Source organism: Nothobranchius furzeri, chromosome 18 (assembly GCF_043380555.1).
Source record: "Nothobranchius furzeri strain GRZ-AD chromosome 18, NfurGRZ-RIMD1, whole genome shotgun sequence".
Taxonomy (NCBI): Eukaryota; Metazoa; Chordata; class Actinopteri; order Cyprinodontiformes; family Nothobranchiidae; genus Nothobranchius; species Nothobranchius furzeri.
This window is the reverse complement of record NC_091758.1, coordinates 12,555,883-12,576,969: the sequence shown is the minus strand read 5'-3', so window position 1 is coordinate 12,576,969 and position 21,087 is coordinate 12,555,883. Positions and strand designations below refer to the sequence as shown.

At 48.1% G+C, this 21,087-nt stretch overlaps 1 protein-coding gene across 3 annotated transcripts in view; it reads right to left on the bottom strand.

Moving 5' to 3' along the window:
* smg1 (SMG1 nonsense mediated mRNA decay associated PI3K related kinase) overlaps window positions 1–21,087 on the bottom strand; it is a 138,572-nt gene that overhangs the window by 18,240 nt on the left and 99,245 nt on the right. For all 3 annotated transcript variants that reach the window (XM_015968926.3, XM_015968927.3, XM_070546966.1), the window contains 14 exons: window positions 20,824–21,069; window positions 20,083–20,221; window positions 19,889–19,998; window positions 19,540–19,758; window positions 19,184–19,377; window positions 18,231–18,403; window positions 17,846–18,125; window positions 15,584–15,856; window positions 15,220–15,454; window positions 14,926–15,137; window positions 14,690–14,846; window positions 8,209–8,398; window positions 406–686; window positions 103–312 (listed from right to left, as the gene is read on the bottom strand). In XM_015968926.3, the coding sequence (XP_015824412.3) occupies window positions 103–312; window positions 406–686; window positions 8,209–8,398; window positions 14,690–14,846; window positions 14,926–15,137; window positions 15,220–15,454; window positions 15,584–15,856; window positions 17,846–18,125; window positions 18,231–18,403; window positions 19,184–19,377; window positions 19,540–19,758; window positions 19,889–19,998; window positions 20,083–20,221; window positions 20,824–21,069 (2,919 nt within the window). The remainder of the gene's footprint in view (window positions 1–102; window positions 313–405; window positions 687–8,208; window positions 8,399–14,689; window positions 14,847–14,925; window positions 15,138–15,219; window positions 15,455–15,583; window positions 15,857–17,845; window positions 18,126–18,230; window positions 18,404–19,183; window positions 19,378–19,539; window positions 19,759–19,888; window positions 19,999–20,082; window positions 20,222–20,823; window positions 21,070–21,087) is intronic.

Sequence of the window (21,087 nt, the reverse complement as noted above, 5' to 3'; positions counted from 1 at the left end):
TTCAGCGGAGGACGATAGCTACAGTCCTAACCCTAGCTCAAACTGTTCAAAACTACTTTAAACGCTAACTGCATGTGTGTGTGTGTGTGTGTGTGTGCATACCTGAAACATAGCAGTATGCAACTGGCTCCTCTGCAGACTGGCCTTGGCAGCCTCCAGGTTTATGTCCAACCTCCTCAGCAGGTCGAGCTTCTTCCAGGCTGTGTCGTAGGAGGAGGCCAGCACCGTGGCTCTGTTCAGCAGCAGCTGAGAGACTCGTCCTGATGTTAGGTTCTGCTCTACTGCATTCTTACAAAGCTCATCTAGAGAGACCTTCAGAACCACAACACAAAGCCACCTGAGCACTAACATGAACACTCCTACACACCGTGGAAACAAGCTGAAAAGGTGAACCAGGTATTCTACCTTGATCTCTGCACCGAAGTCTTTAGCCTCCACCTGAGCCACAACATCCAGGCCGAGAGCAGAGAGGGTGCTGCACAGGGCTATACCCATGGCTTGGCTTGGCAGACCCATTAGCATCAGGCGAACAAACTCAGCGGTGAAGGCCTTGATAGGGCGGGTCATCTGCTCCTCACTCATTACCGCCACACCAGATCCTGCAGCACCGGGTCGGTGGAACAGGGGCTTCCCTAAACCAACAGGTCCGTTTGTGGTGAGCAACTCCTCAGCGGGAGGGCAGGTGCCTGTGGAGAGTACAGGCTAAATTATCAGCCAACTCCCTGAAAACCACCAGGTCTGACTCAACAGCTTAAAGAAAACAGTCCATTTGATGAAGCTTGTATTCCTTCTAGACCCGGACACGATCATTTCTACTGTCTTTTATTTACAAGTCATTTGTAACCGCTGGTTTCTGACGGTCACGCTCACGCAGACGAATGTTGGTTCTTTTTCTAACTTCGTTTGGTGTTTCACTGTGGGGAATCGCCCTGGCGTGACCAACTACGGAAGCTCCAATGACATCATGGCTGTCCCTGACAGGCTGGTTGCACCGTGCCCAGGCTCCGCCCACCCAGTATATACACAGCCAACCAACCCCTCCTACTCATTCTCGCTTTCTTCCCGTGAGAAACTACACTTTGCTCCCTCAGCGATTTTCAGGCTATCTTTAGTTAGCTGCTTAACTGTTCCCAGGCGTACCGTCAGGATACGTCGCCGAATGCAGTCCCGACGCAGTCTGGATTTGAGCTGAGTAAGTGCTTCTAAGTCACTTGTCACACTTCACTAGGAATAGTCAACGCGTCACGGCGAACTGCTCCTACGGCTACTCGGTTGTCATTGACGGAGTAGTATTAGCGAGTGTGGCTCAAGCTAACGGGTTGAGGCGAGCTTGTCCTGTGCTTATTTAGCATTTATTTGCTAATGAGCTACTTTGTTGCAGCTAACGTGTCACGACGAGTTGCCCTACATATGAAATATAGTTTTAGTTGCAGACTTACACCTGCTAACTAGCTTGCTAACGCTTTTTCAGGCTAACTTGTCACAACGAGTCAGATTGTCAGCTATGGCTTCCATCCCTACCCCGACGGGCGGGTCGGAACCGAAGGCTAAAGAGGCCGCATCCCGCCTGTGCCCGGCGTCATGTGGGGCTTCCATTTCAGGCAGGGACCCTCATCCTATGTGCATAGCTTGCATGGGTGCTGCTCACGCCCAGGCATCACTGGCTAACCCGCAGACATGCCCTCACTGCTTCTCCATGCCTGAGAAGATAAGGGAAAGGAGGCTTAGAGTGGTAACGGCCGGGACCCAGGCCTCGGCTCGGGCACGCCTGTAGATGCAGGTGACAACCATCAGCCGCGAGCCTCCACAAGCTGGGTGGATATGATGGAAGAGGAGCCCCCGCTACCACCTCTGTTCGAGGGGCTGGTGGACAGCGGGCTGCTCGATGCGGGTGATGAGGAGGCTGGAGGTGATGCAAACTCAGACCTCCTCGACTTGGACATAGAAGAGGAGGAAGAGGATTCCACCTTCCCAGCTCAACACTCTAGGCCGTCTAGCGGCAATGGGGTGGCATCACTGGGGGTCGCCGATCTGTACAAGGTTTGCAGACGAGCAGCGGCAAAGCTCAACATTCAGTGGCCTGCAGCCCAAGGGGCAGAACAAGACCTGTATGATGGTAAGAGGCTCCCACTATCCTCTTCTCCACCCAAGCAGCTCTTGCCGGCTGTCCCAGCATGCATGAGAGAAACGAGCCATTACTGGTCTAGCCCATTTAAGAGCAAATTCCCCAACAAGGGATCCTCCAAACTGGAGGTGCATGGGATGGGGGAATTGGGGCTGGCCGAACCCCCCAGCGGTGGAGCCTTCAGTGGCATACCACCTTCATCCCAACCGCAGATCCATGTCAGCATCATCCAGCATCTCTCTCCCATCTAAAACGGATCGTCTCACGGCATCCATTTTTCAGAGGATGTACAAATATGCTGGCCAATCTGTGTGTTCCCTCAACGCGGTTACTCTCTTGTCAGCTTATCAAGGAGAAATCCTGGAGGAAATGGGTCGTTAGCTGGACTCTGGGGCGCCTAACCAGGCTTTATGGGATGAAATCTGTGTGGTGAATGATCTCATCCTGCGCTCTTCAGAGGAGCAGTCCAGGGCTGTGGATATGTGATGGGATTGGCGATTTCGGGTGAGAGAGCCTTGTGGCTAAACCTGTCAGGCCTAGGTGACACCCAGAAAGCTGATGTCATGAATGCAGCATATGACCCTACCAAAGGTCTCTTTGGCCCTGCCTTGGAGAAGATGACTGAGACAAGTACCTGCAGAAAGCAGGAAGGTGAGGCCTTCAATCTCTGCTTGCCTCGTAAACATAACCCTCAGCCACCTCAGGCACCCAAGCCTGGGTTTGCGGCAGCGGCCTCAGCGGCAAAGGGTCAACAGGGTGGGGCTAGACTACAGCGATCAGCAGGTGGTCAGCCAAACAAGGCGGAGAACCCTCGCCCATGGGAGAAGCACTCTTTTGTAGCAGCAGCCACCAGGAACCGCTCGTCTCACCCCAGCGAGGGCTCTTGCTTCTCCTCTCCGAAAGAAGAGGTTTTCTGAGGAAACAGACCTCTGTGTTCAGGGTTCAGACACTCCTGTGGTTCCAAGCCCAGGAGGAGTTTTTCTAGCTCCTCCCACTTCGGTTCAGAGAGACGAGTGTGTGGAGCAGAAAACGCAGTGTCACCAAACACTTTTCAGTTTTCAAATGAGCAAACAGTCAGTGTCACCGAGCCCTTTGTTCCCAAATGTGTGCAAACATGTTCATGGGGATCGTTTAACAATAAAGACAGCCTTTCTGCAGCCAGGCATTCAGCCAAGGGCAGACGGCTCCCCACAAAAAATCACAAACAAACCCCATCAGGTCCCTCTGCGCCCAGCAGACGAGGCCCGCCAGGGGTTTTATTCGCGCTACTTCCTCATTCCAAAGAAGTACAGGAAATCTCTCCGTCCCATTCTCAACCTGCGCGTGTTAAACAAACACGTACGCAAGTACACTTCGAGAATGTTGACTCACATAACACTCTGCTGTTCTGTCTGCCCAGGAGATTGGTTTGTCACAATCGATCTCGACGCCTATTTTCAAATCTCTATTTATCCTCCACAGAGGACATTTCTCAGGTTTGCCTATCAGGGAACAGCCTACAAGTTTCAAACCAACCCGCTCGGGCTCTCATTAGCACCGAGGGTGTTCACCAAGTGTGTGGAGGCGGCGCTTTCCTCACTGAGGACTCATGGGATCAGAATTTTCTCTTACATAGACGATTATCTGATTTGCACTCCCTCCCGGGAGCAAGCAGCCAGCGATGCGCTGGTGGTGTTGAACCATCTGACCGACCTGGGGTTCAAAATAAACTGGACAAAGAGCAGTTTATTCCCCAGACAGTGCACAGAATATCTGGGTCTTCAGATAAACTCTCTCTCTTATCGCATTTCGCTGTCAGAAGAGAGGATTGCGTCCTTCACACAGTGTGTCGCACATTTTCAGCTAGGAATCCATGCATCGTACAGACTTTGCATGCGCCTTCTCGGCCTCATGGCATCGATGATTTCTGTGGTGCGACTGGGGCTTCTTATGATGGGAGATGTTCAGCGGTGGGTGAGGTCGTTAAGACTGTGCTCCCGCCGTCATCTCCACCGCAGAGTGAAAATAACTCCGGCGTGCATGCCGGCTCTCCAGCCTTAGAGAGACTGAGCAGTTCTCACAATTGGGGTTCCGCTAGGAGCGGTGGTGTCCAGAGTTACCATGACGACTTACAGGTTGGGGGCCACCTTGATGGGGAAAGTAGTGAACGGTGTTTGGTCACGCAGTTTGAAACGGGTTCACATAGATGTGCTGGAACTCCTAGCAGTGTTTCTAGCTTTAAAGCACTTCCTGCCCTACTTAAGGGACCGTCATGTCTTAGTGAAGACAGACAACACCACAGTGGTAGCTTATATCAACCGTCAGGGCGGGACACGCTCTCTACAGCTGCACTCACTAGCCAAGGAAATAACTGTGTGTTGCAGCTCCAGACTCCTCTCAGTCCGCGCAACACTTTGCCTCATGGGAAAGCGCCCACGGTCCACTCTTCTTCTCCCTGACAGACGCGGATGCGCCTCTGGGAGTCGACGCATTGGCTCACCAGTGGCCGAGAGTGCTGCTGTATGCATTTCCTCCTCTCAGTCTGATTTCCTCCATTCCAATAAGAGTAAGGGAACAGGGCCTGTCCATATGATCTTGGTGGCTCCATTGTGGCCATCCAAGACGTGGGTGGCAGAAATAATCCAGATGCTTTGGGACAGACCGTGGCCCCTGCCTGTCTGCAGGGATCTCCTGTCCCAAGCCAGGGGAGAGATTTATCACCCTCACCCAAACCGCTTGTCTCTGTGAGCCTGGCCTGTGAGAGGTGGAATCTGAGCGTGGCAGGCCTGCCCCCAAGTGTCATTGACACCATTCAAAACTCTAGGGCCCCCTCAACTCGCTCTCTTTACAGCTGTAAATGAAGGGTTTTTGTGGTGTGGCTTGAAGAAAAACATGTTATCCCATTTCAGTGCTCTGTGGTGGATGTACTCTGTTTTTGCAGAGTCTGATAGACAAGAGTAAAGCTTTCTCTACTATTAAGGTTTCTCTGGCTGCAATTTCTGCATGCCATGTGGGGTTTGGTGACAAACCAGTGGGGCAACACCCGTTAGTGAGTCACTTCATGAAGGGTGCTCGCTGTAAGCTACCGGTCTTTAGGCCACTGGTACCACTGTGGGACCTCTCTCTTGTTCTGGAGGCCCATCAACCTTTTGAACCAGTAGATGGGGCTGGATTGAAATTTCTCTCTTTACAAACTGCACTGCTCTTAGCTTTAACTGCAGCAAAGAGAGTGAGTGACTTTCAGGCATGGTCAGTCAGTCCCTCGTGTATACGGTGGGCCCCTGGCTACACTAAAGCGTGTCTGCGGCTCAGTCCAGCTTTTGTGCCAAAAGTAATGGAGTCGTCTTATAGCTGCTCTCCTGTGGAGCTGCTGGCTTTTCACCTACCTCCTTTTTCCTCAGCAGAAGAGCAGAAGCTTCATTGTCTCTGCCCTGTTCGAGCTTTAAAGGTTTATATGGACTGCTGGTCTCAGAAAATCAGAGCAGTTGTTTGTTTCTTGGGCCACGGCCCATAAGGGGCAAGCCTGTGTCTCGCCAGAGACTGGCACACTGGATTGTAGAAGCAATCAGCCTTTCATATAGGTGCAAGGGTGTTGAACCCCCTGTGGGAGTGAGGGCTCATTCTACAAGGAGCATGGCCACATCTTGGGCCCTGTTTCGTGTTGTGTCAATCCAGGATATTTGTGCAGCAGCTAGCTGGGCCACACCGCAAACTTTTGAGCGGTTTTACAGGCTGGATGTGTCTCAACCTTCACTGGCGCATTCAGTGCTGGAGGCAGGATGCACAGCATCTGCTTAGTGGTTAAGCTGAATTTTGCTGCAGCTCGCTTCGGGATGGACATGCAATCCGGGAGTGGGCCATATCTCCCAAAGTGAAACACCGAACGAAGTTAGAAAAAGAACGTAGGGTTACGTTATGTAAACCCCGGTTCTTTGATAACAGAGTGAGGTGTTTCACTAACAATTACCTTCTTGCATTAACGGTAAGAAATCGTCCGAATGAGTAGGAGGGGTTGGTTGGCCGTGTACATACTGGGTGGGCACAACCGGTCTCATTGGATCTTCTGTAGTTGGTCACACCAGGGCGATTCCCGTAGTGAAACACCTCACTCTGTTATCAAAGAACCGGGGTTTACATAACGTAACCCTACATTAGTGTTGCTGCATCTTAAGCCTGGTTTATGCTTCTCCGTCAGCTCCGCAAGGGACAGACACGCACAGATTGACGGAAGCATTTTGCTCTCATACTTCTCCGTCTCCTGGAGAGTGTTGCAAAGCAATTGCCCGGCAGGACCACAGAGGGCGTAACGCTGTTCTGTGGTATCCTGTCATGTATCGGTCCAAGATCGTGTGTTTATATTGTGTTTTTTGTGTATATGAGACTTTAACACGGACATATTTGTCTCTCATTCTCCCACCTCATAATGCGCTCGCCACCTCTAAACCCACGTTTCCTGTCATTTCCGTCCACAAATAAAACGCTTGCTGGATATCTTTTCACTCCTCCAGTCACGGGAGAATTAAACGTTCATGTTTTTAGAGTTTTTTTCGCGAGGTATTCTTCAAGCTTCTCCGTGTCTGCCGCTAGTTATCCTCGGCTCTCTTTGCAATGGCGGCGCTGTAAACAACAGCGGCGTCCTGACCAATCACAAGCTTGCGTAATCCGTCTCGTTCGACGGATGTTTAAAAAAGTGGGCTCGACTCCGTACGTACTTGCGTACTTGCATGCCTGCTGGAGCCCTACGCAAGGACGGATAATGGCGTTGCATGTCTCCGCACTGACGCAGACGGAGAAGCATAAATCAGGCTTAGCTGTTGACTGCTCCAACTGTCTCTATTTCTGCAGCTTAGTAACAAAAACGCTCCTCACTCCAAGCAGTTTGCTTTTTTAAGTTCTTTTAAATCTGCTGTGTTAAAACATTTTAACGCACTTCCCCCGGCATGCTTGCATCACTCACAGAAGGAGTGATAGCAACACTGAGTGCGTTTACATGCAGCCAGTAACCCTTTTAAAACCCGAATATTCACAATAACCCGGTTCCGCAGGTCCATGTAAACACCGCCAAAAACCCGGATATGCTCATAACCCGGTTACTACACCTGGGGTAACCCTTTTCTAACCCGAATGTTTGGTTGTGTAAACGCATATCGGGATATCCCCATCAAAGCGTGTGTTCTGCGCATGCTCTGTTCGCAAGGAATCTTGGTCTTTTGAGTAGCGAGACGTCTTGTATGCGCCAGAACACCGGAAGTAAACAACATGTTGGGAGCAACATGGCGAGTCGCGGCACAGCACCACACTTTTGGAGTGACGAGGAAACCTCTGTCTTCATCGGTCTGGTGAAAAGTATGAATATTATGTCTTTTGTTGACGGCCGAAAGTAGAGACAGCGAAATATGACACATATTGCGTCTTGACATAGTCCAAACTTCCTGACGCTACCCCAACGTCCGCATTTAAATCGGGTTAAGCAAGTTAGGGGTAACTCTTTCTATTTATGCTTGTAAACGGGTTATTCTGATCAACTCAGAAACCCGAATGCCGACCTTAACCCGATCATAACCCGGATATTGGCTGCATGTAAACGTAGTCACTTTTGCCGCTGCACGCATGCTGGTGAGGAAGACGTGACGCTGCAGCTACACACGTGGTCTCTGTCGGCCGCAGCGACAGTAACCTGGAACATTCAGAGCAAAGAACCACCCAGAGGGTGGGTCCTGACCCAGGCTTTGTGGGGGCTGCTACTGACATAAGGCCTGTTCTTATTTTCACCTTCACTAAGGGGAGGGTAGGGGTGGGCTTCTGCATGACTCATCAAGTCAAAAATCTGATGCCAAGTTCTGATTGGTCAAGCAAGAATCCCAAACAATTGTGATGGTCTTTGTGAAATAACCACCAAGATTTCAACGCGTTGCTACGGGCGACAAAAAGATAGGATTCAAACCGCTTTCAGACTCTGAAACTCTTAGCATCCCTCTGATTTACAGGAGTGGATCTGAAACATTTCATCTGTCTGAAAACAGTTTAAAGTTCATCAGAACAAACCAGCAAAGCTGCAGATTTAAACACATGTAACCAGTGAGAGGTGATCAGCTGGGACCTACCTGACAGAGTCTGAGCAAATGTGGAACACACTCTAAAGAAATCTCTGATGGTCTGAAGTCTCTTGAGGAAAAACACCTCCTCCATGAGCTGACGTTGGGCCAGGCTGTCAAAAAAGTTCAGCTGTGTGGTTCGAGCCTCCCTCAGAACATCCACCTTCCTCCAGGCGGAGGGCACCTCCAGAGAGCTCAACTGGGAACAAAACAAGAGAAAACCAAGATGAGACTCATTTAACTCAAACTTTAAAATGCTTCAAAGGAAAAAGCAGAAGCAGATATTTCTGTGGAGGAAAATAGAAAAATTTTCAGGTGATCAGAATCCAGCAGGATTCAACTTAACGGGTGAGCAGAGACGATTAATCTCATATCTGACACCTGGTCTGTGAACTCGCCCTGTCAAAGGTCTAATTCACACAAACAACATCAGATCTAATCAATCAGAAGTGTTAATAAAAACTATAAATGATGCGTGTGTGTGTGTAGAAAACATTTTTTCTTTGCTGGTGTGGCTTATATTGAGGTGTGCTCTATAGTCCGGAAATTACGGTAAAAATGTAGTTAAAATGAGCAAAAAATAGACAATTGTGATTAAAAATGTTAAGAAAGAGAGAGAGTGAATAGGAAAGAGGGAAATCAGTGGATCCTGAGGAAGGTGGAATAGGTGGGGAGAGCAGAATAAGGAGAGGGTGATGAAGGTCATACAAAAGCCTGAACAGGTGGGTCTTCAGCTGCTTTTTAAAGGAGACCACCGAGTCCACTGATCTCAGGCTCAGGGGGAGAGAGGTCCAGAGTCTGGGGGCCACAGCAGCAAATGATCTGTCACCTTTGACCTTTAGCCTGGTGCTGCACAACCAGTAGGCTTTGATCACTGGACCTCAGGGACCAGCTGGGGGTGTAGGGACTAAGAAGATCACCAATGTAAGATGGTGCTTGTCCATGTAAGGCCCTATAGACCAGAACCAGGATCTTGAAATGAACCCTGAAGTTGACTGGCAGCCAATGAAGCTGGAGGAGAAGCGGGGTGATGTGGGTGTGTTTGGAGGACTTGGTCAGAAGCCGAGCACAGGCATTCTGAACCACCTGTAGACGGTTCAGGGAGGTTCTGCTCAGACACGTGAAAAGAGAGTTACAGTAGTCTAAGCGTGAGGAGATGAAGGTGTGGAGAACTGTCTCAAGTTCAGAGCGGGACAGAATGGGACTCAGCTTAGCAACGTTCCTGAGACTATCATTTTCTGCCTGCTGCAGAAGGAACACATATCCTTGTTCGGTCGGACAATACATCTGAAGTCTTCCACAAAAATCATCGGGGGCACCAGGTCCACTCACTCACTGATATAAGCTTGGAAACTCCTTCTGTGGGTTTTGCCCCACCTTCAGAGTGTCAAGGCGGCACATCTGTCTGGCGTGCAGAACTGCACTGTGGATCTACTCTCCCGACTGAAACCTCCACCAGAAAAGTGGAAATGGAACCCGTTCATTGTCTAAATGATCTGGCGGAGATATGGTGCAGCAGTGGTGGACCTCTTTGCCTTGAGATTGATGACTCAGTGCTTGCAGGGGTTCTCTCTGTCTGAATCAGACAGTCCATTGGGGCAGGATGCTCTAGCACATCCATGGCCAGAAGGTTTCCTGAATGCCTTCCCTTCTCTTCCGCTACTGATCTTGACACTTCACAGGATCGAGAAGAGCAGTCACAGGGTGCTGCTGGTTGCTCCATTTTTGCCAGGGAGGACCTGGTTCCCCATGATTTGCAAGCTCCTCGACGGGGACCCCTGGGATCTTCTTCAGAGGAAGGACCTGCTCTCGCAACTACAAGGAAGCATTTGGCACCCTCATCCAGTATGCCTTCGACTTCACCTGTGGCCGTTGAAGGCCCGGACTCCTTGTTAAACTCTTTTGACCAGACTGTTGTTTTGTCTGTCCTTAATGCTCGTGCCTCATCTACCAGGATGTTGTATGACAACACATGGAATCTGTCAGTTGGTGTGAGAGTCAAAAGGTGGATCCGGAGCACCACCCGGTACCAATTTTGCTCAACTACTTGCAACAGCTACTTGAGAAAAGTCTTTGTCTCTAATAATAAAGTATACGTCGTGGAAATTTCTGCATCTGCATGAGCTCTACAAGCGAGAGACACACATGCACTGACAGACGTAAACCTTTCTCGGCTGGGCCGATGAGAAAAGTACAGCTGCAGAGCTGGAGACCACCGATTTACGCCTGCTGCAGCAGAGTCATGCATCTACTAGCACTCTTTCCTGCATTTGGCACATAAAGCCAGCGGGAGTTTGAACCACCGTTATCACACGCAGCTCTGTGGCTCATCTGAATTTCCTTCTGTGACACAGGTATATTATTAATGAGAGACTTGGGCTGGGCAATAAATCGAAAATTTATCAATATCGTAATTTGTGATTCTTAGAGATCATCTTTCCCACGTCAATAAATTTGATAATAAACAAATGAAAAGATGTGAGCAGGTTGGCAACGTTCATGTCCCTTTAAGAAGCTGTACCACCTTGAGTCACGTAAAAATGTGATGAAATACACGTGACAGCCCCATCTAGTGGACAACCTTTGTTTCTGCGCATACCTGTAGTTACTGTTCATTCATCGTTATCGAGGTGAAATCCTCAATATATCGTGAATTTAGGGCCCAACCGATATATCGGCCGGCCGATATAGGGGTCATTAACTCTATCGGCTATCGGCCAAAAAGACGGCCGATATTGCGCTACCTATCCAGCAGATGGCGCCAGCTTCATGAACTCATGTTGTGTGGCTCCACTCCTCGGGGGGGTGAAGCCACCGTCACAGCACACATGCAGCGGAGCAGAGACGAGACGGTGATGAGGAAGTAGGAGGTAAGTCTTCAGTTTTAAGCATATTTGTTGTGTCAGTGGTAAGTTAAACGGTAAAATAAGCAATGACAAAAGTATGTTTCCCCTCAACATGCTTCCTAAGTTTATTGTGTGCCTCGTAACCTCGTATTGAAAAGTTAACCTGAAAAAATAAAATAAAACTGCCGCAGCATTACGCTCTATGCAGAGCTCATGCTGCTTCCCCTTTAGTCATGCAGGGCAGTAAGTAAAGCCCTTTTCAGACTGACATTCTGGAACATTTGCGGACAATTCAATCCGGTTTTTAACCGGAACTGTGTTTTCAGACACACCACTTTTGTACCGGAACTTGTCCTTTCGGCTGCGTTCACACAGCAGGGAAAAGTTCCAGATGTCTGACGGCTGCGGGGGGTGGTGGGGGGAGAGAGAATCGGACTCATGTTAAGAAGAAGAAGAAGAAGAAAATATCATTTCTATAGCGCCTCTCAAGATAAAAAATCACGAGGCGCTTAAGCATAATTCTGCGCACACGAAGATGCATAGGAGACCTGGATGATGAAGCTCAATGGTTAAAGGAATCACTGAAGCGGTGTGAAGCGCTCCGTCGCGCGTCTAGGCGGTACCGTAGGAGGCGAGCTGCCGTGGTTCGCCGCATGCTACAGCAGCGAGCTGTATAGGTGCGCACAGCGTCCCCCGGTTCCCTCCTCCTCCTCCTCCCCCTCCCTCTTGTCCGGAACTTTACCTCACCAGTCTGAAGCAGCCACCCTGTCCGTAACAAGTCCGGACCTGTTACTAGGGGCTTCGTCCGGATAAATTCCGGAACACGTTATCCGGAAGTTTGTATTCAGACACAAAGGTCTTACGGACAGAGTCCGGAACATTTCCGTTTTTCATGGCCTGTCTGAAGGGGGCTCAAGTAACATTGGCCTTTTTCTGGTAGACATTCTGGAATATTCTCAGAAAATTTCCTCCGCTCTTCTTCAGCAGTCTTTTCAAACTCACGCGTTTCACCCGCGGCTCGCGAAAAAAATAGTGCAGACGCCAAAATGATCGCTGCACGGCGCGGGCTGGAGCGCCGGCGCGCAGCGCTTCAGCGGCCCATGTGGCCTATAGAACAGGATAACAAGGGCGACGAATGAAGGCGGTCCCCGTTTCGCGGCGCTTCGGCGGCACAGGACCGTTGTCGCAGCTGAGGTCGGGCGAGGGGGGGTTGGCAACAAAGCAATGAAACGCTGTGCAGGGAGCCCCCCCCCCCCCCAAGCTGGGAGAGGAGTAGGGGCGGTAACACGAGAAAATAAACATTCCTCTCTACAATAGAAAAAATCTATTGTATTTTTTCAGCCTTATATTTTACATAAGGCTTATACATTGCCACATACTAGTCATTTAACGTATCTTATTTTTTCCCCAATACTGTCGGCAAAACTACCAGACACAAGAACAGTTTCTTTCCTTCAGCCATTTCTCTCCTGAATCTGTAGATTCTTTGACCATCCTTTTATTATAGTTTTTAATACTTATTCAGTATGCTTATGGATATGTGTGTGTGTGTGGGTATGTATATATGTATATATGTGTGTGTGTAAATGAACATGTGTGTGGGTATACATGTTCTTATGTGTTTTTAGGTATTTTTATTCTCATTTATTGTGGTTGTTGTATGTTTTAGAGAGCGAACATCTACCGAAGCCAAATTCCTTGTAAATGTAATTTTACTTGGCCAATAAATCTGAATCTGAAAACTTTGGAAAGGATCAAAACACAAAAGTGTAAAACTCAAAAGTATTTTAATGCCAAAAAGCAGGTGACAGAAATAAAAACAGGTAGCTAGGACGCTGAAACCAGCAGAGTATGACTGAAACTGAACCGTATGCACTGAGGCGTGAGAGATGACTGAGGACTAGTTATGAGGAGGAGCTGTGAGTGGGAGCAGAGGACAGCAGGGGAACATGGGAGGAACTATAAATGAAAATATTTTTAAAGAAGAAAGAATCCTAAAAGGGAAAGAAGAATAACTAGAAAAAACCCTGAAAACAAACGGAGTAGAAAATTCAGTGGAAGGAAGAAAAAAAAAAGACTTGAATAATAAATGAGAAAATCTTAACAGCTGGGGAACCAAACAAAAACAGCCATTGGTTTTGAGCCACAATGCCTGATATCATTTATTTTCATGATAATTTTTAAACTTTTAAGTATAAAAATGCCATATTTAATGTATTTTACTTTGTCTTGGTATCAACAGATATATATAACTGTACTTTTATGCTGATTATTTTATTACAGATAGAAAAAGAGGGTCGTAGTAAGGTGTGGGCCTACTTCACTAAAGATCCATCCGGTGATGTCATCTGCAGCATCTGCTCATCTTCAGTAGTAGTTTGTGTGTTCTGTTGTTTTTGAGATTGCAAAACAAATCTTATTTGCATTACTTGGAAACCCTAGTGAGTTATTGAGACCGTTCTTTGGTGTGTAATAGAGAAATAAGTTAGCATCAAAAAGGCAGAGAATGAAGGGTTTAATCTTAAGAACATTTGTATTTATTTTTTTGTGAGGGAGATTTATCGGCCATTATATCGGCTATCGGCCTTTGTTAAAAGTTTTATATCGCTATCGGTCCCAAAAAAAGCATATCGGTCGGGCCCTAATCGTGATATTGACTTTAGACCACATCACCCAGCCCTAGGAGACACCCGCTCCCAGTTGCTTGGTGCACGTTTTTATCATGATCTACAGTAGATGGAGAGAAAACACAACGGAAGAGTGGAGAGGGGAGAAAAGCTGCTGTTCAAGAAAATACTGGTGATGCACACACATGAGCAGGAGGTCTGAGCTATGTCCCATAACAGAACGGTTTGGATCACCACACCAGGTATGCCCTAATACCACTTTATTTATACTTTTAGAATTTGTTTTACACATCAAATAATTTTGGGCCATTTTAATCATACTAATTAATAATTTTAACTAATAAAATAGTTTTAGGGGAAAAGGGTTGATGCTTTAGAAGCAAGCTGGGCGCATTCCATATATGATATTTGGAACACTTTTTAGGCCGCTTGCCTAGCGTGACAGAGTAGTGTTTGTCTAATTCAGGGTTTCTCAACCCGGGTCCTCAGCTCCCCCGTCCTACAAGTTTTACACGTTGCCCTTTCAAACACTAGTTTTCTTCTCTACTGCCACACACCTGACTTAAATTAATGTCTGATTAACAGGCTTCTGCAGCAGTTGATGTCCTCCTGAGGACGCAATTCAAACACGTAAATCAGGTGTGCTTGAAGCAGGAGACATTGAAAACATGCAGAACGGGGGGGGGGGGGGGGGGGGGGGGGGGTGCTGAGGACTAATTCATTAGAATTGTGTAGAGCAGTCTAAACCTGTAAATTGTACCGTAGGGACTGACTCGGCTGTTGTTTTTGTTCAGGAGTGTGCACGTACAGCGTGCGCGCCTCGTGCACGAGCTTACTACTGAAGCAGCAGTTACGCGTTTGGCCTGAGGGGGCAATCACGAGCATAAAAACGTCAAACTCCTTAAAGTCCCTTTAAAGCTCTATGAAAACAATTAAATCTTGTAAAATTGTGTATTTTGAGACTGCCCAAAGATTATTTACAGCGCTTTCATCTTATCCAAGTGAAGCGTTTGATACCTTCTCTGTGAGTTGTCCAAAAGCGGTCTCCAACTGAGTAAACATGCCATCGAAGGCGACCAGCAGCATCTGTCCCGCTGACATCTTTGGTGTGTCCTGACCTTGTCCATCCAGACTATGGGGCTGGATCAGCTCGGAGTACTGGGCACGCAGCATTCTGAGTAGACACAACCGCTGTTAGTTCAGGCAGAGCAGTAACAAGTGAGGTGATGAAATCACCAAGTAGAATAACTCACCTGGTGATGTGGAGGAAGTGGTTGTGTCCATCTTGGTCCAAGCCTGTGGTGGCCTGCAAATTATCGGCCAATCCCTGCAAGCCAAGGCCATCAGAGCTGTGCTCCACCAGCTGCTCCAGCTCAGCCAACATGGACTCCAGGGTGGGCTCTCCTTTGATCATACAGCGCAGAGCCTCAGGAAAGATGATCTGTCTGAAGTTGGTGTTCAGTTCCTACAGTAAACAAGATCAAGGTCTCAAAAACTCTGAGCAACCACTAGCTTTAGATCCAGATTTTAGGGTTAGGTGCACATACATGTAAACAGGTGTAAACAGCATTTGCCAGGTACACGGTCTGGGTGGTAACTGTGGGTGAAGGCAGCTCCAGGTCATGAGGCAGGAGTGAGCAGCGCTGAAGCAGCGTTACCAAGGCACTGACATTTCCAAGCATGCTGCATAACTCCTCCAAAAACCAGGCCCCATCCCGAGATGTCAGGTCCACCAGCTGCTCTCCGGAACTGGCCGCCGCCCCTTCCATCACCAGATTGCGCCTTTGGAAGGAAAAAGACAACTTCCTCGTTACCTCTGGTTTGGTCTGTTAACTGTCCAGGGCACTAAACCTTTAAAGGCTGATGTTCGCTAAGGTCGTTCGGTCAAATCAATTTTGTGAATAATCCCACCTGCAGAGCGTACAGAGAGCAGAAGTGATGATAGCACTTAGGCTCAGAGACCCAGGCTCCGCGTTCTCCCGTAGGTAGACGCCAATGCAGTTTTCAATCTCCTGCAGCTGCTCCTCACACACCGCTACAGTGGTGCCCTCAGCCTTAAGCCGCTCTGCTTGGTGCATCATACGCTCGTTGGCCTCAGCCACTTGATGCTGCAACGCGAGTTCCACATTGGACAGAAACTGGCAGGTGGCTGCAGGAGTCTGAGGGGTGAACAGCACCTCGTATCTGTCAGAGGAGGGAGAAAAACTCAGGACTGGTTTCAGGGTGTCCAGGATGTTGCCTCGCATTGTAAGACTGGGTTTAAAACACTTACATATACAAATACAGCCAGGTCCATAAATATTGGGACATCGACACAATGCTAACATTTTTGGCTCTATACACCACAATGGATATCAAATGAAACAAACAAGATGTGCTTTAACTGCAGACTGTCAGCTTTTATTTGAGGGTATTTATTATTATCCTGAGCTACTACAGCAATCAATTTCCCTCTGGGATTAATAAAGTATTTTTGAATTGAATTGAATTGAATTTACATCCAAATCAGGTGAACGGTGTAGGAATTCCAACAGTTTGCATTTGTGCCTCCCACTTGTTAAGGGACCAAAAGTAATGGGACAGAATAAGAACCATAAATCAAAACTTTCAATACTTGGTTGCAAATCCTTTGCAGTCAATTACAGCCTGAAGTCTGGAACACACAGACATCACCAGACGTTGGGTTTCATCCTTGGTGATGCTCTGCCAGGCCTCTACTGCAACAGTCTTCAGTTCCTGCTTGTTCCTGGGGCATGTTCCCTTCAGTGTTGTCTTCAGCAAGTGAAATGCATGCTCAATCGGATTCAGGTCAGGTGATAGACTTGGCCATTGCAAAACAGTCCACTTCTTTCCCCTCAAAAACTCTTTGGTTGCTTCTGCAGTATGCTTTGGGTCATTGTCCATCTGCACTGTGAAGCGCCGCCCAATGAGTTCTGAGGCATTTGGCTGAATATGAGCAGATAATATTACCCCAAACACTTCAGAACTCATCGTGCTGCTTTTGTCAGCAGTCACATCATCAATAAATACAAGAGAACCAGTTCCACTGGCAGCCATGCATGCCCACACCATGCTTCACTGATGAGGTGGTATGCTTAGGATCATGAGCAGTTCTTTTCCGTCTCCATACTCGTCTCTTCCCATCACTCTGGTACAAGTTGATCTTGGTCTCATCTGTCCGTAGGATGTTGTTCCAGAACTCTGAAGGCTTTTTTAGATGTCGTTTGGCAAACTCTAATCTGGCCTTCCTGTTTTTGGGGCTCACCAGTGGTTTACATCTTGTGGTGAACCCTCTGTAATCACAATGGTGGAGTCTTCTCTTGATTGTTGACTTTGACACAGATACACCTACCCCCTGGAGAGTGTTCTTGATCTGGCTAACTGTTGTGAAGGGTGTTTTCTTCACCAGGGAAAGGATTCTTCGGTCATCCACCACAGTTGTTTTCCGTGGTCTTCTGGGTCTTTTGGTGTTGATGAGCTCACCCGTGCGCTCCTTCTTTTTGAGAATGTTCCAAACTGTTGTTTTGGCCACGCCTACTGTTTTTGCAATCTCTCTGATAGGTTTCTTTTGTTTTTTCAGCCTAATGATGGCTCGCTTCACTGATAGTGACAGCTCTTTGGGTCTCATCTTGACGATTGACAGCAACAGATTCCAAATGCAAACAGCACACTTGAAATGAACTCTGGACCTTTTATCTGCTCATTGTAATTGGGATAATGAGGGAATAACACACACCTGGCCATGGAACAGCTGAGAAGCCAATTGTCCCATTACTTTTGGTCCCTTAACAAGTGGGAGGCACAAATGCAAACTGTTGTAATTCCTACACCGTTCACCTGATTTGGATGTAAATACCTTCAAATAAAAGCTGACAGTCTGCAGTTAAAGCACATCTTGTTCCTTTCATTTGGTATCCATTGTGGTGTATAGAGCCAAAAATGATAGCATTGTGTCGATGTCCCAATATTTATGGACCTGACTGTATATTAAAACTCGATTTCAGTTATTGGTCCTCTTCTGTTTGCATATTACAAAGCTTGTTAATTTAAGGGTTCAAACTGTGGAAAATCATTTTGTCTATGAGACACAAAGTTTTCCAGCAGTATGAAAACATCCCCCCATGAAAACAGTGCCTGCACTGTCAGAAGGAAGAGCATGCTGAAACTACATACTGTCTGTAGATGTGCTGGCACTGATCAACAGTCATTTCTCTCAGAAGCTCCTCCAGCCAGGCCTTCCACTGGTAGACTCTGTGGAAGAGCAGCGTGGACTGCGGGTACAGTAAAGCCACCGTGGCATAGCTGTGCAGCTGTTCCAGGCAGCCACGAAGGGCGGCACGACGCTGCTGCAGCAGGGAGCTCAGCTCGGCCTCCAGGCTTTCACACTGGCTGATCAGATGAGCCTGACCTGCGTTCTGCAGGAATGCGGTAGCTGGCACATAGCTGGGAGGACCTACAGTCATTAAACAACAAATGAACAGAACAGCTGAAGAGACGGGAACCTTTAGTTTACCCACTATGTAGTTTTATGGTAACCCTGACAGCCCTTACTCCTTACCAAGGTCGATGGGGCTGCTTATGTCCTGCAGAAGGCTTGCAAGCTGCGTGGCCTCCAGGCTGGAAAAGGCTGCCTGGTACTGAGAGACCCACTGCTCCAAGTCAGTCAGCTTTGCCCGAATGGCCTCCTGTACAGTCCGCTGCTGCGACTGCAGCCGAGTATGTTCTGAGTATCTGTTGATGAGGCAAATAGAAAAAACGCTTCATAGGAATAATAAATATGGGACTTTGACATAACGTTTGTTTTTGTCAGTAAGTAAAGTTTATAATGTACACTTCACAGATGGAAATGTCAATCAAAATGATACAAATCCAGAACAAAGCCTTTTAAAAGGATCTTAACGTTGTAAAGGGCAGTTGGAATCAGGTCTTCTATTTATAAAGGCCCACAGACTGACAAAACTACATTAAAGAGGCGCTTACACACTGGCGTCGCTTCGATCGGGGGGCTGGATGGCGTGAGCTTGGCCTGGTACAGGTGGTGTAGTGTTCACATTAGGGATGTTACGATTGATCGGCGACCAATAAAAATCGGCCGATTTTCGTGAAAACCGCGTGATCAGCCAATTGCCGATCTACTCCTCTTAGAGCCAATCACCTGTCACTGCAGCCGACAGAGAACGCCGCCCACAGGCTCGGGGATTTCCGCATCCACGAGAAGTCTCTCGGATTTATATGTGAACACTACACCGCCCGTTGGGGACCGAACTCACGCCACCCACCCCCAGCAAACCCTGACCGCGCCAACGCTAATGTGTAAGCGTCGGGTTTCTGTCATGATCTCAAAAGGCATCAGCTGTTGATCTCGCCTGTCGTCATGTTTGCATCCCACAAACCCAGCCCTCTGTCCGGTCTGAGTTCTGTACTGTGGCCCCCTGCTGGAAGACTCAAGTACTACATGCAGTTCAGCAGCAACGCGGTAACCCTAACCCACTTCAAGTAAGTAGTTCTGACCTTTTCTCCAGAGTCAGGATGACGTGGTCTGGATGATTCTCTGCTCCCCTCAGGAAGTCCATCTCCTCTTGCAATTTGGCCTGTAGTTTCTCCCCCTGGCAGAGCAAATCTTGCAGGACCAAGTACTCCTCCACAGCCTCTTCCACTTGTGGAAGTACAGCCAACATTTCATCCCGATTCTTGAACCAGTTCACCTGCACGTGATCCACAAAGTACCTTAAACACCCCGTGTTTGAAGCAGTCCCTTCGTCTCCGCTTGCTGGTTATTATTTTAACCCTGTTTTCACTGTTTAATCTGTTGTTCTTTGCAGCAGATTTAAAAAGGAAAAATAATTTAATGTTGGACATGAGCTCACCTTGATCTCTGCCACCCTGGATGAAAAAAGAGAGTGTGTGATGTCCCTCTCCATCTCTCGCTTGCTCTTCTTACTGTCAGCCTGTTGTCCCCCACCTCCATACACCGCACCAGCAAAGCCCACCTCCCCTCCCGCAGTCCAGTCCACAAGAGGGTCGTAGACGAAGGCCTCCAGCAAGGTGAGCAGCGTCTCTCTTCCCCGACGCATGATTTGAACGACCTGCAAACACAACCAGGTTGAGAAGTGTTTCAGCAAACCAGAACTCATTTGTAGAATGAACAGTTTTAGACACCGTTCAGCACAAACGTCAAATGAGATTGAACCCTATCGGACGTGATTTGACAAGAACCTGTTCACAGGACAGCCTGAAGATGCCCTCCACTCCGGTGACTCCCAAAGCAGCCTCGATGTTGTGCGTCATTCTGAAAGGAACCTTCTCTGGCACTCGCAAACTCTTCCCTGGAAACACAAACGGTCCTCTCACATGCACCATTACTCAAAACTACCTCCATGTTTTAGTCTATGGTACATCACTCAAAAAACCTTTTTCAAAGCAGACGTTGTAGTCAATGTGCACCACCTCCCCAGTGGTCATGTCAATCAACACGTTGTCCAGGTGACGGTCCCCGAGGCCGATGATGTAGCCCACCATGGACATGACGGCAGTGGACCTGGCGTACAGCTGCAGTGGGAAACAAAAGAACAGCAATGCTAATGAGTCAGGGAGTCCTAAATCAGATGAAAGTTGTTTTTATGGAAGCCGGGTCAAAGTACAGAAAATATTAACATTCGTTCATTATTTGGCATTAATACCAGGGCTCTATGAAACATATCTGTTTTCCAAATTCAGCTTCTTCGGTATTTTTCTCGTCATCACAATAATTTCTAACACCAACGTCTGTTGCAAATAAAAACTCATCTTCAATGGAGTTGTAAAATCTTGGTTGGGTTAAGTCTTCTGACTCCAAGCTCGACCACGATAAGTGCAGGTCATTTATCATTTACCACGCTTGGTGGCAGTGCACTCCAGAAGGACAGATCTATACAGAATAAACCCGATCCCCTCTAGCCTTGCCCCTCGACCCTGGGACAACAGAAAGGCCCTGCAGGTCGGTGGGGTCGTGTCTTTGCAGCAGGGCAGCCATATAAGGTGGTGCGCTACCCCTTTGGGCTTCAAAAACGTTACTCAAAGTCTTTAAATTGATGCTACATCAGCTGGTTCTGCAGAACACTGAACGCCATGTTTGTAAACAGGCAAGAACGGGGTAAATCACGGCAACGTACCTGAGTGACTCGCCACCACTCACTGGGTGTAGTGCACGAACACCAGAGCTCTTTGGCCAGCAGGTTGGAGGGTGTGGCCTCCATCAACTCCTTCAGAACATCCTTCATAACATTAAGGGGCCAGTCCCGGCGCGTCACATCTAGACTCAGCCCCACGGCTTTCAAAGCTGGCCCAATGCGGCTGTAGTAGAGCTCACTGGGACGGGGCACTGGAGGCACTGGCTGCTGTGGGAATGAATCTTGGGCCTTAAGAGAGAGAAAATC